The sequence below is a fragment of the Thermobia domestica genome, chromosome 10, assembly GCF_964235325.1.
Source record: "Thermobia domestica chromosome 10, izTheDome1.hap1.1, whole genome shotgun sequence".
Taxonomy (NCBI): domain Eukaryota; kingdom Metazoa; phylum Arthropoda; class Insecta; order Zygentoma; family Lepismatidae; genus Thermobia; species Thermobia domestica.
Genome location: NC_137463.1, coordinates 103,011,399 through 103,024,876, shown reverse-complemented (window position 1 = coordinate 103,024,876; position 13,478 = coordinate 103,011,399). Strand labels below are relative to the sequence as shown.

Genomic DNA, 13,478 nt, shown 5'->3' with positions numbered 1-13,478 from the left:
ACATCAATTGTTCACATCATCTTTAATTATCAATTAGGTATAATATATTATTCATTCTCGTTATACTCTGAACTGTAGAGTTACAGTTTCAACTCTAACGTCAATCATTCGTGGACACTTCCCTTTTTTAATGAACTTTCACGGTTGAACTATCAATAAATACTTTGTACTAAAATCTTTTTCTTCATAGGACAAAAATTTACTATCACTACATAAAATTAAATGTTGCACACCACAGTCCCTCTGAAATAATCCAGTGATTTAAATTTTGCAATGCTTTAATTTCACACACAATGTTAAGAGTACAAGAACTGAATTGTGCAAAGTAGTCCATGCATTTTAAAACACGTTCCTCAGAAGGAATAAAAGTTACAGCAATACACACTTTTGCAACCTTAACAATGTATCATACTTGACTTTATGAGTACAATCTTGTGTTAAACCCTTAATGAAACGAAGTGTATATACATATGTACTTAAATATAAAATATGCATTTTTAAGAATACCAAATATTAAAGTAACCGTAAAACTCTAAAACCATTTGATTGTGTATTCCCATTAATTTTTATGTTCCCATTAATTATTTTACACACTAAATATGTTTAAAATGACTAGTCATAATTAAAGCAAAACTTTATATATATATATATGAAAAGGGAAAAACAACCTCCGTGTCATTACACGGCTTTGGTCTATCGGATGGCTTTTTGATTGATATGTGTTCATTACTGCTTTCGAAACGGATTTTGATGCTTCTTAATTCACACACCGAAATCAAGTTGGTCCAACAAGCATATAGTCTGGATAAACAGCGCAAAATATGTACCCAAATTACAACAACAACCCAATTAAATGCAACTGTGTTAGTCACTCGACTTTAAAGAATTAGAAATTTCACTTGTCACCATAAGATAATATGGTACCATGTGCTTTTGCAGTTTAGCTTCGGGATGATATTACCCTAATATCTCGCGATAAAAATAATTACGGGAGGTTACATGAGTGATCTTAAAATGTTTTAGTTCACAACAACATGATAAAACTAAAAGTTTGATTTATAGATGTTATTGTAGAAAAATACCAAGAAATTAAAAAATTGCCCATTTAACACACACACACACACACACACACAAAGAAAATTAATTAATTAATACGTTATCTATATACAATGTATCGTATATACAGTAAATATTTTTTTTTTTTTTACATCAGATTTTATTCGATAGGGAAGAATGTGTTGAAAGATAGCAAAATAAAAGGGAGATCCAGCTTTTAGGCATGAAATACAAGATCTGTACTTCGTTCGCTCTTTGACTCTTCAAGTAGAGTTGATGTTTGAATTGCTTATTGTGACTGAGTCATAAAAATTACTCGAGTCAAGAAGAATCATTGGAAATATCACTGGTTTGCCTCTCATGACGATAAAAGTTTCTGAAAATGCTATTTGTTTTCCGCCAATCATGAATGGGGGTTGTTTAGATAGTAAATGCTTCTCTTTATTCATAAAGTGTAAACAAGTAAACAAACATTTCCGAAAAAATAAGGTCAAAGGTTTCTTGTATTTAATATTTTAAAAAATCTGCAAATTACAGTTTAAAAATTTAAACTTAGATCTCCAGTTATAAGATTTTAAAATTTTCATTACTACTTGATGTTGTAAATTTATTATTTATTTATATGTTGCATTAACAGAAATAAATATTGGATTGAAGTTAAAGTAATACAGGTTGGGACTGTATATTCTATGATACATTATTAGAATGCAGATAAAGGGAAAGATATTTGTGCTGCTTTTGTGTGTATGCAGAAAATGTTTACTTGAAAACTTTCTTGAAACGCAAGAACATTGTTATCAGTGACGTTCTCGACTAGCAAAGTTTGAAAAATAATCTCAAACCTAAATTTCCTATTTTCCAGAAAAACATACATAAGAACTATTTTGCAGTAAGTTCTCTAATGTAAAATATTGTCATATAACAGGATTTATCAATAAAGTAACTAAGTTGATACTTGAAATATGATTTCAAGTGCCTTATATTTTGTTTGTATAAGCCAGAAGGATAGACCTAGACTTCTCACCAAAAATTCTTACAAAATATATAACTGTGCATTAAAAAAATAACATTGTTTCTTCTCAGGCAAGACCACATATTTTAAAAAACAAAGTATTAGTACTAAATCACACTGTGTTTTGCAAAATTAATTATAATTTCACATGCATTAATTATAATTATAATTTCACATGAATCGGTATTATTTATAACAATTCAATTACCATATTCTCTTTTCCAAGGGATAATATATTTTGGATGTTGAAAATATTACAAAAGTAATCCATAAGATTATTTGATATAACTAACTAATTATTGGGCGTTCCATTATTTAAAAACTATTGTCTTAATAATCAATAATCTTTTTATGTGTAAAAGGCACTTATTATCTTTCAATTTCCTGTCAATTATTTCGCAACATAACGAAGGTTTTCTGACGATTAACACTAAAAAATCATATATATCCTCTCCTAAGAATTTTTTTATTACATTATACAATGAATAAATTATGGTGTTGGCAGGTTCTCGCATTCAATAGTGCAGCACCAATGGAACGAATTAAGCAGTTTTTGCAGGCAGCATATTTCGAGGAGCGCCGAAATGAAGAGTGCTTGGCAATTCACTAACTTCATTGGCACATCCATTGATTTAGCAATAACATAGCTATTTCACAATTGAAAATCTGCGACTAAATAAATGTTTCATGGTGTTTTGCAGTTTGAATCATCATATTAACTAATTATACATTAATATTTACAATGGCAGCAAAATCTTTAATAAGAGCATTATTTACTGTTAAACGTCCCTGGACAACGAAAGGTATGTTATGTCACTATTCGAATTTTGAATGGTTAATTGTTGCAATCCATACGTACGTTGGCAGACGTACCTTTGTCGTTATGAATCATTGTTAATGTTATAATTAGCAATATATACAATGAAGTTCGTATTTTAACTTAAATTTAAAATACTATGGGAAAAATTTTTAGGATGTGTTTACATGACTTGTTGTTAGCCAAAAATAACAACTGAATATGAAGACACGAGGGTGAAAAAGTTTTTGTAACAAGTTCTCAAATATTGTTTATATTGCAGGAATGAAAAGGTTATTTGTACTCATGTTTCACACAATGCAACTGAAAGCCTAAGAAATTCATGATTTCTAAAAGAATAATGTTCAAAGAACTCAAAGATAGAGGATTGGGTGCTAATTCACAAACACTTTAGTTTCCCTATCAAACAAATTCACCCACTCGTGTCTTCAAACCTGCTAGTGTAGTAACTTACAAAAGCCTTAAGGATTCACCATAATACAGTATAGTTAAACTCACTATCAATCGCTCTCATTTTCTCTCTCTTTATATTTATATACATGAATCCATAAACGATTAGCTTCTCCAATATATCATTTTTCTCTTACTAAAAGATACACTTGAAAACTACAGTGTACAGCGCAAAATTCAATATTTTTGTACAAAAACTATAACATCTTGAAAGAGGAATTATATAAATGTATTACTACGTAGAAATGGTGTGGAACAAACTAAACATGCTTGTATGTATAAGTCAAAATGAAATAACGCTACAAAGACAATAATGAATTAAGTTAATGTTTTCGATCGTCAATAACATTTTCAAAGCAGGAGAAAAATGAAAAGAAAATATTCATTACTTTTGGTTACATTAAGTTGAAACCTATCTTACTAATCTTCCCTTATGCTTCCTTCTTTCTTTTTTGCTTGAAAAACGATTTGACAATGAAAGAAAGGAGAGACTTTATTCATTACCCTTTCAAAGTGTATCTTTTTCTTTTACTGAAATATTTGAATGTATATAAATTATTTTGTTTTGTATATGGTCAACAAATATAATGTCTCTAAAATTGATGAAAAATAACGGAGTCTAACTTAGGTATAATTATATGCATGTACAAACATTTTCATCGTTTCTGGAAATTTTAGAAAGTAGCCCTCATATTAGTTATGAACATTACTTTCGTCTCCTTCCTATTTCGTGGATAGAGAAAGTTTAAAACTTGATGTAACTAAACTATTTGAAAAATTCATTCATCAAATACATCACCATATTATGTTTACAATGGCTCTCAAAAGTGATAATGGGAGTCTTATTCGGTTGTTACTATTCTACAGCAAGGCTGCAGTATGAGTGAAAATTAAAAATTTGTATTTTACACGAGTATAAAAGTATAAACAAATAATTTTGATATTTATTTTTCCTACAAAGACAACGTAACTTAAGCAGATTTACTATATAAAAGAGAGAACACATTTCTTTGTATGAAATAGCTTTTAAAAAACGAGACATCTTCATTATTATCCAAACTTGGTATTATTGATAAAATTTAAGGAATGTGCTGACAAGAATGTGTACAACATTCGAGGGAAATAAAAAAATCACAATAACACAATCTCAGTCATATTTCTCAGTAAATATCACTTACACAGACGCAATATCAGCAATATTCATATTGTCACTTATCACACTTTGCGTCCATCTTGGATCTTGAAAGGTTTGAGTCTTGTTTTGGCTAGAATTGAGCTTTTGACAAATATATAATCGTTTGCTAAATGCTGGTGGTGTGTCACTTCTGCAATCACTTTGTATCCTTTATTTTCCATGTATTTCTTTAAAACTTTTTTCCCTTCAGGACCGTGAATGTACTCCACAGATAATACCTATAATGGAAAGATATACTAAGTTTATTTTATAAAAAAATAATAATATATTAATTATTAGAGGGGATTATTTGAAACAAATTACGAACATATAAACGAACATAACAGAAAAGACACTCTAAATCTGATATCGCTAAAATTATATATATATACGCAGTATGAAGTCGAAAATCCGAACTAATTGGGACCACAAGTAGTTCGGGTTTTCGAAAATGACCAAGAAAATGCCATTTAGGCTTACATATGCTGTACGGTATGTTCTATCGATACAGTGGTTATTCAGTACATACAGTAATTACAATACCGTACATAAGGCTACTTACATTTAATGTTTCTGAAGAACTTGCTCGTACACTAAATTACACTGATCTTGTAAGTCACACTTAAAACTTATAGGCCTAAGAGAAAATAAAAATAAAATTATGTATGACAAACAATGACATATGAATGAACTTTTGTAAAAACTTTGACTACAGACAATGTCGACGAACACACTATTGTTTGTTTATCGCTAGCGTTAGGACAAAATGTGAAAAGCTTCTAGGGACGGTGTTCGGATTTTTGACGTTCGGATTATCGACGTTCTACTGTATCTATCTATCTATCTATCTATCTATATATATATATACGTATATATATATGAAATTTTTTATACACTGAAACAACTCATGAAATAATATGAATAGGAAATCTTTCAGTTTAACGTTCCATAATTATGCCCTTTAGGCTAAAGGAGACGGATGATTAAGGCAAATGAAGATGGAAACGAGGGTACACTGAGAAAACACACGGACCCCACACAACAGAGGTAAGCGCTCTACCACTGATCCACCATGGTCCTGGAACAAGTCATCACATTAACTATACTAATACGTTTCTCCCCTCAAACTCTCCTCTAGTCTATCTTGAATAAACTGAGACTATCATGTAAGATAGTGTCAATATATTCAATACGGATCTACAAAGGAGCTTTAAGGAGAGAAACGTAGACAATATTAAGACTACCTATTTTCGACTTTACTAAGAAATCATTAGACAAAGTATTAATCTTAAGTTGTAACAGGCAAAATTAATGCTACTTTTCAGATAAGTGACAAACTTTGCGGAAACGAGAAAGGATAGAGTGTAAAATGTATCTTTTTCTCCAGAATTTCTTATATTAGACGTACATAGGACAAATGTTAGGTATAGTTTATAGGTCCAGGGTCTGCTACACACCAGAACAAGGAAAACCTTATCTTTCAGGCAACGTTAAAGTTCGATTTTAAAAAATAAAATCGATAAAATCTTAACTTCCCTTTAGATGAAGCACGTAAGGTCCGGTCTCGTATCATTTATGAAGAAAAATGCATGAAATTATTTTGTTTTACTTTTAAACCAAAATCCCATATTAACATGCATTAAGAAGATAGGTTTGTGGTTTGCTACGCATAATAAATTTGGGTAAATATGGACGATAATTTTTATTTTTAGAGATTTCCAATCCTGTATTGAGGCTGGCAGTCGACTTTGCATCATTAAAAATGTTTATGTAAGCATTCACATTATACATGACTACAACAGAAGGAAATCCAGCTGTGTGATTTGCTCATTACTGTTGAGACCAGTTTGAAACGGATCTAGGTTACTATAGGGCGAATACTTAAGTTCTGAATTTCGCTGTGTATAAAACAATAAACTTTAAACATTGGGATTAAAATAAACATTTTTATTGTTTTTATAACGTTCTTACATTGCATTTTATAGTCGCAATAAACATGTATAAATACTATTTAAACTTGTTTGTAGAAGTCTCGTAAGATTTGGTTTTGTATCTTAATTTTTTGTTACTCAAATGCTGTGTGCAAAGGATTTAGTGTCTTATGGAATATTAAGTTGAAAGCTATTTAAGTTATTTAAGACTGCATGAAAGGTTGGGGAAAATAATTTAAAGGTCAGTTTTATGATAAAATTTATTATTCAACAAGGTACATACTTGTGCATTTAATACTTCTTTGTAATACGTTCATTAGTATACAAATAACATCAGTTTATCTAACGCAGAATTCTTGCAATGATGTGCTTCAGTTTATATATAGTTTACTGTGGAAGATATGCTTGTTTGTTTTGTTTGAAACATATAACTTCAAATGAAATGTTTGCGCATTTCATCCTTAAAAAATTAAGCATTCTCTAATTGGAGGTACGCGATTTCGTTTCTCAAGATATCTTTGATCACTTCTATCATGTTATTTAAAGTATGCACTATTTTTACATATATTCTAAATATTAAAACAAAATTTGAAGATTACAGATTGTAAACAAATTGCTTCTCTCTAATTGCAACAATACTAAAAATATTAAAAACGAAATTTTCCTTTTATTCTCAAAATCTTAAATGTATTCTGCAGTTAGAGTCGGTCTAAGCTAATTTGCCGCCTTTCCGTCACTAGAAAGAACACCCCTATTCTTCGAAAGAAGACATCTTAAAAGCTACATTAGTATGATGCCACATCATAATTATAGTAGCATTAATAAAAACATAAGATTCACCCCGAATAATAATAACAATAGTAATATAATAAACAAATTAATAAGAAGCGTTGTAGATAGAGCAGAACGTACAAAGTTACAGTTACTTTGTCAGAAATTAACTTTAAACTAGTATACATTTTATATAATGGGTTGTATTTTTCATATATATATATATATATTCAATTTGTATACTTTATGCCAATTTGTATACTTTGTTTACTGTTCTCAACTTTTGATTGGCTCTAACAGGTGGGAACAGAACGTAAAAGAAGGAGGAGGACAAAATCTTATACTGTTTTGTAGATATGTAGATGATTGCCTTGGAATATGAAAAGGAACTAAGAGACAGTTGGAGAAATTTGTTAAAATAATTGAGGACGAAGAAAAAGTAATTAGGCTAGGAATGGAGATAGAAGAAGAGAGGAAAATCAACTTCATGGACATGACTATAGAGAAAATAGAAGGAAAATTCGAAACGAGATGGTACAGGAAAGAATGCGATGCCGGGATATACTGCCACAAGATGAGTGACGTAGACAAGGGAACTAAGAAGAATTTTATACAGAACATGAAAAAGAGAATAGAAATGATAGATAGCAACGAAGAAAAAGAAAAGAAGACCTAGAAATACTCTGCCAATTACTAAAGGGAAACAGATACAGAAGAGAAGATTTAGAAGAAAGAAGGAGAGGAAGAAAAGAGGAATAAGCAGAGAAACAAGGAAAAGGATGGTTTGGTATTGAAAGTTTAGGCGAGAAAACGGAGATTTTGAAGAACCTGTTGAGGAAGGAAGGGATTAAAACATGCAGGAAAGGAGGAAAAGGATAATAGACTTAGTGAGAGAGAAAGGAAAGAAAAGGAGATAAGATCAGAAGAGAAAGGAGTCGTGTACCAGGTTAATTGTAAAGAGTGCGATATGAAGTACATAAGGGAAACAGGAAAGAGATTAGAACAAAAGATAGAACAATATAAGGATGATGTTAGATTAAAAAGAGAGAACAACGCACTATATAAACACATTAAAGAAACGGGACATGAGATAGATTGGGAAGCAATAAAAGGATTAGAAAGGGAGAAAAGGAGTGTAATAAGAAAGTGGAAAGAAGCCCTGCGGATTAAAAATACGCGAAGGAGAAGTTGATGAATTGGTCTAGTGAACTTGTAATACATGAATTATGGGTAAAGATGATAGACAAAATAGAAAGGAAAAAAAAATTAAAAGGATCAACACGAGCATCCAGATTGTATATAAGCTGTCAAAATTGGATATTTCTCTTATAATGTGTTTGAAGAAGGCTATGTTACATAGCCGAAACTGTAACACAAATATATAATCTTAAAAAAAGATATATATATATATATACTGCTTTGGCCAGTTGGAGTTTCATTAGTAATATTCCGCGTAAATTACGATTAATCTGAAATTATGTAGGCGCATCAGAGGGTGATTAAAATTAAAAAATTATCAATATATTCTCTCGTGGGAAAATTAGATATTCTTCAGACGTATGGTAACTACAAGCTAGTTTCGTCTTCAGTCGTAAGGTAAGAAGGATAAAAACGGATAAGATAAATATGGTATGGGAACAGCAATACATACCACCAATTAAACGCAACGTAAAAAATGGGTACTAAAAAGAACGAGCAGTGCACGGTGGGAGAAAAAAAGAGTTGAGTTTGAAAGAGGCATGGTGTCTATGCTACGTCATTGTTACCAAAACCAAAATAAACATCAAAGGTAGCAAGAAAGATTTTATCAATGTTGCCAGAATCCAGATTTAAAGTCGATTTATACTTATGAATAAAGAATCATTCTTTAATCTCTCGTTCTTTAGTTCCTGAACCTATTATATTAACCTGTCTTACGTCTATATTGCTTTAAGTTAAGTGACAATCCCGACATACCCTCTTTTTGTGACTTTTTTGATTGTCTTGTATGTTCTTTATTTTGGGTATTAATGTTGCGCTTGGTTTAACCTACATATGAAGAGTCAGCCACATTCACACTAAGCACGACAAATACCTGACTTATTTAGTAGATCAACAAATAACTTTTAAAGCTGGTGAGATGCTTTTTAAAACTTTTTGGGGAAATACTGAAGGCAAATATGTTATGCTTTGCAAGAATACGTTAAATTTTTGTCAATAATTGTGAAAAGTAAGGAAATCCTATCGAATTTTTTGCTTCTTTTGAAATAACCTCTTAGGAACTTGCACCAATCTACGTGTTTGATTAAACTCTTTCTGGAAGGTTCGCAACTTATAACCGTTCTTTTATCCTATTTAATAAAAACTATATTTCATCTTTGAGATCACCTGAGAGATCACAAATTAGCAATGCCATACGAAAGAAATGCTTCTAAATATTGGCCTTGTACAATGGTGGATGGGCTGACTGTTGATGTATGTAGGTAGTACAGTAAATTTGATTTAAACTACTAGTTGAGCAAAACAATACATTTATTGTAAAAATTATTAACGTGTAACACTTTCGTCAACTAACCACTTTGGCTTCATCATACACTATCTACTACCTACTGCAGGTAGTACTTACATACATCAAGAGTCAGCCCATCCACCACTGTACAAGGCCAATATATGGAAGGATTTCTTCCGTAAAGCATTACTAATTTGTGATCATTCAAGTGATCCAAATGATGAAATACAGTTTCTCTATCAATTAGGACAAAAGAACGGTTATAAGTTGCGTATCTTACAAAAACAGCTTAATCAATCACGTAGAATGGTGCAAATTCCTAGAAAAGCTATTCGAAAAGAAACAAAAACTTGGATAGAAACTCTTTGCTGAGAATTTTGTAACTACTGCTTCCCATTTATCACTTAACCATCTCTTGTAAAAATTTAATTTTGATTTTTTTTTTAAATGAATACATTAATTTCAAATACAAGTGTTTCTACTTCATTTATGGCTTCCAATAAAAATTTTGAATATCTTGTGTTGTCTTTCTTTTATATGTTTTGACAAACCTAATATCAGGTTTTTCGCTTTTGAATCCCTAGTATGTTCCTTGACACGGACCTTTAGATTTCTTTTGGTTTTGCCTACTTCTTTCAATTATTTATGTTGTACTTGCAGAATGAGCAGATTTAAAATGTATGTACTTTGTACTGGCTGTAGACTTGTGGTGGACAACAGTAATGAACTTATTGTTATATCTTCTTATATTGAGATCTAAATAAGTAAGTTTACATTGGTTTTCGTTGTTAACTGTAAATCTCAAATTTCTGTGGATAGAATTCAATTTATTTAGTAAAAAATCTAGCTGTGAGTTATCCTTGTACAAGGAAAGTATGTCATCCACATATCTATAATAGCGTACCGTACTCAATATTTGTTCTTTCAGAATCTTACTTTCAATTTAATGAAGTAACAAATTAGCCAACAATGGCGATAATACTTTCCTATTACTAAATTTTCAATTTGGTGGTAAATAATAATACATCTTTGGGTAACTGGATCAATGAAAATCTAAACTGAAATTTTGACAATTCGAATTAATAGAGTAAACATTACTTTTATGATTATAAAAACATAAACTTTCGATAATTATATGCTCATTAATGTTTAGTACGAACATAATTTCAATCTATTCTTTGCTACAATATTGTATTCTAGAAAATTCTACAGATAAATTGAATTCACATTTAAGATAAAAGAAGTCGTACCTGTTATTGTAAAGTAATTGAAAAAGCTTTTATTTTGTTTCATTAAAAGAAAAAGTGCGATCTGTAAATTAGAAAAAGAAAGGCCTTTATTTTCGTTGTTTAAATATAGTTAAAACTTGTATAACTTCAGAATTAAAGTAAAATCATATCTATGGAAAAAAATGTTTCAAAAAAATAGAGTTTGGACGAAAGTATTTTAGTGAGATATATCAATGTTTTCTTAGAAGTTATACTACCAGAATGGACTTCAGAAATTGTCTAACTATACAAAATATTTTCTTTCTCAAACAAAATCACACCTTAACAAGATGAAAGGTTTTTAGTATATTATGATAAAATATTTGATGAAATTTAACTATCTACTAGTACAGTGGACTTTATAATTCTAGCTCCCTCAGTAAAAGAATCCAGTGCTATGAAGACTACCTGTGCAAAGTACAAACGAACAATGGAAAAACAGAATAGTTCGAAATGAAGTGTGGCCTCACACAAAACTGTGTGCTGTCCCGTACATTATTTAACGTCGTTATGAAAAAGCATAGTTACAAGTGTAAAAGAAGAGAAGAGGTATACATAGTTATTTTCTCAAATGGTGTGCTGGTTTGGGAATCCGATAAGGTACAAAGACATCTGAATGCTTGTGACAAATGTACAGAAGAAGTCGTCTTCGTACAAACCAAATTTTGATAATTTCCAGGAACAAATACGGTACCGATAAAGCAAACAAATAAATCTACGAGGAAAGATAGTAGCAAAATTTAAGTTCCTGGGTTGTGAATTGACGATAGATGGCCAAATGAAAAAAGATATCATTAGGATGCTATAACAAGAAAAAGAATTTAACAAAGTTAAACATCTAATATTGGATCGTAATATATATAAAAAAGTTAATATGCTACTATATAACAAATATTTCATACCATTGATAATTCATCTTCTGTTCAAAGTTACCGCTGCTGCGAGCTATTGAAAGTGTTCTTTGTTGTTTCATACGTGGAAAGGTATTTTCAAGGCATTGTTTCTCTTCTCTGAAGTGGTACGATGATTTTTTTTACACGTGTTATATGTGTCAATTGGTACCTAAGAAGTATTAGTAATAATATAAGTCTAATACTTACCTGAAGTTATTTTAATACTTTAAACCTTATTCACTCATATATCAATTGGGAAAAATGATATTTAATAGTTTCAGTATATTTTACGAGAGTTGGGAGATCATCCAGTACGACCTTCTTTGCATTTGCAGTACAATTTAAGCTGAAATTTTAATTAAATTGACCAAAGTTCAAATTGAAAAACAGAAAACAATACTAGCTTTCGCGCGTAAATAGTGATTTCTTAAAGGTTAGAGTCATCAGGAATGTCCTCCAATGCTGAACGGTCATTTATCATACTTTTATATTTATTTTAAGAACTAAATATCTTACTTTTATTATTATTATTAATATGGGTGAGTGTTAAACTTTTATTATCAATAATAATGGATCCTATGGTCTCATTAAATAAGAAATATTGGTTTTGCAATATTTTTTATACAAAATGTGTTATCGCTGATAATATTGTTATATAGCTGCCATGCAGTATCAACTATTTTATTGATGTCCAGTATCGACAAAACTAATAATACCGTGATAAAGTGTTTATCTTACTTTTAATGGCCTATCACATAATTTTGAGAAAATTTGTGAAGATTGCCTTCTGTGAACAAATGAAAAAGTCAACGAGCCGAGATCCTAATTGGACACTGGATAAGAAAATAGATTACAGAAGAACATTTTTATGAAGGGCAATAGATTAGATTGAAAGAAGAGGAGGGCTGAAAGGATAGAGAAAGGTTAAAAATCAAGAGAGGAAATTCGATTTTCGACAAGTACAATGTAGCAAATGTAAAGCTTTTGAACTTCATACTGTAAACTTAACCCGAGGCAACTCGATTTAGTTATCCTCTTCGTATATTAAGTTTTTGGAACAAAATACAAAATACACTGAGGTATTATTATTATTATTCAGTCTGAATCCTATAATAAGATAAAAAGTTGGATTATTCAGTTTTCTATATATAAAAACATGATAACTATATATAAAAAACATGATAAGTGACTGTTCAGTATTTGACGGAGTTTTTCTAATCTTCTGAAGATTTTAACTTTTAAGAAACTACTGAATTGAGTATTTTTCAATTTAGCTTTTGCTCAATCTAATTAAAAATTTAGCTGCAAAACAGAGGTTGCACCACAGGACCATATCCCAACCTTTAAAATTTATTCGAAAATATTTAAATACTCATCGTAATATATTAATAAAAAAAGTTTAAAACTCGTATTTAAGTAATTACACAAGCAGTGGTCAATTATACAAATATTTAATACTTCAATTATACAAGTTTTATACAAACATGTTCAACATGTTAAAACTTATTAGAGAAAAATTTACATTTCAACACAATGCTCCGTCGTATAACTGAGAATGAAACAACGAAATTTATGCCTATGTTCTAGATACATGTAAAAATATTAAGGTTAAGGTAAA

The 13,478-nt window shown here is 30.2% G+C and overlaps 1 protein-coding gene across 2 annotated transcripts in view; it reads right to left on the bottom strand.

Annotated features, from left to right (window-relative positions):
- Positions 1 to 509: 509 nt before the first annotated feature.
- LOC145662608 (protein Star-like) overlaps positions 510 to 13,478 on the bottom strand; it is a 206,311-nt gene continuing 193,342 nt past the window's right edge. The window contains exons 5-6 of one of the 2 annotated variants that reach the window (XM_081728330.1): positions 10,950 to 11,010; positions 510 to 4,748 (exon numbers count right to left, since the gene is read on the bottom strand). In XM_081728330.1, coding sequence (XP_081584456.1) covers positions 4,717 to 4,748; positions 10,950 to 11,010 — 93 coding nt within the window. In that variant the 3' untranslated portion in view covers positions 510 to 4,716. The remainder of the gene's footprint in view (positions 4,749 to 10,949; positions 11,011 to 13,478) is intronic. The other variant, XM_081728329.1, reaches the window with a different exon arrangement.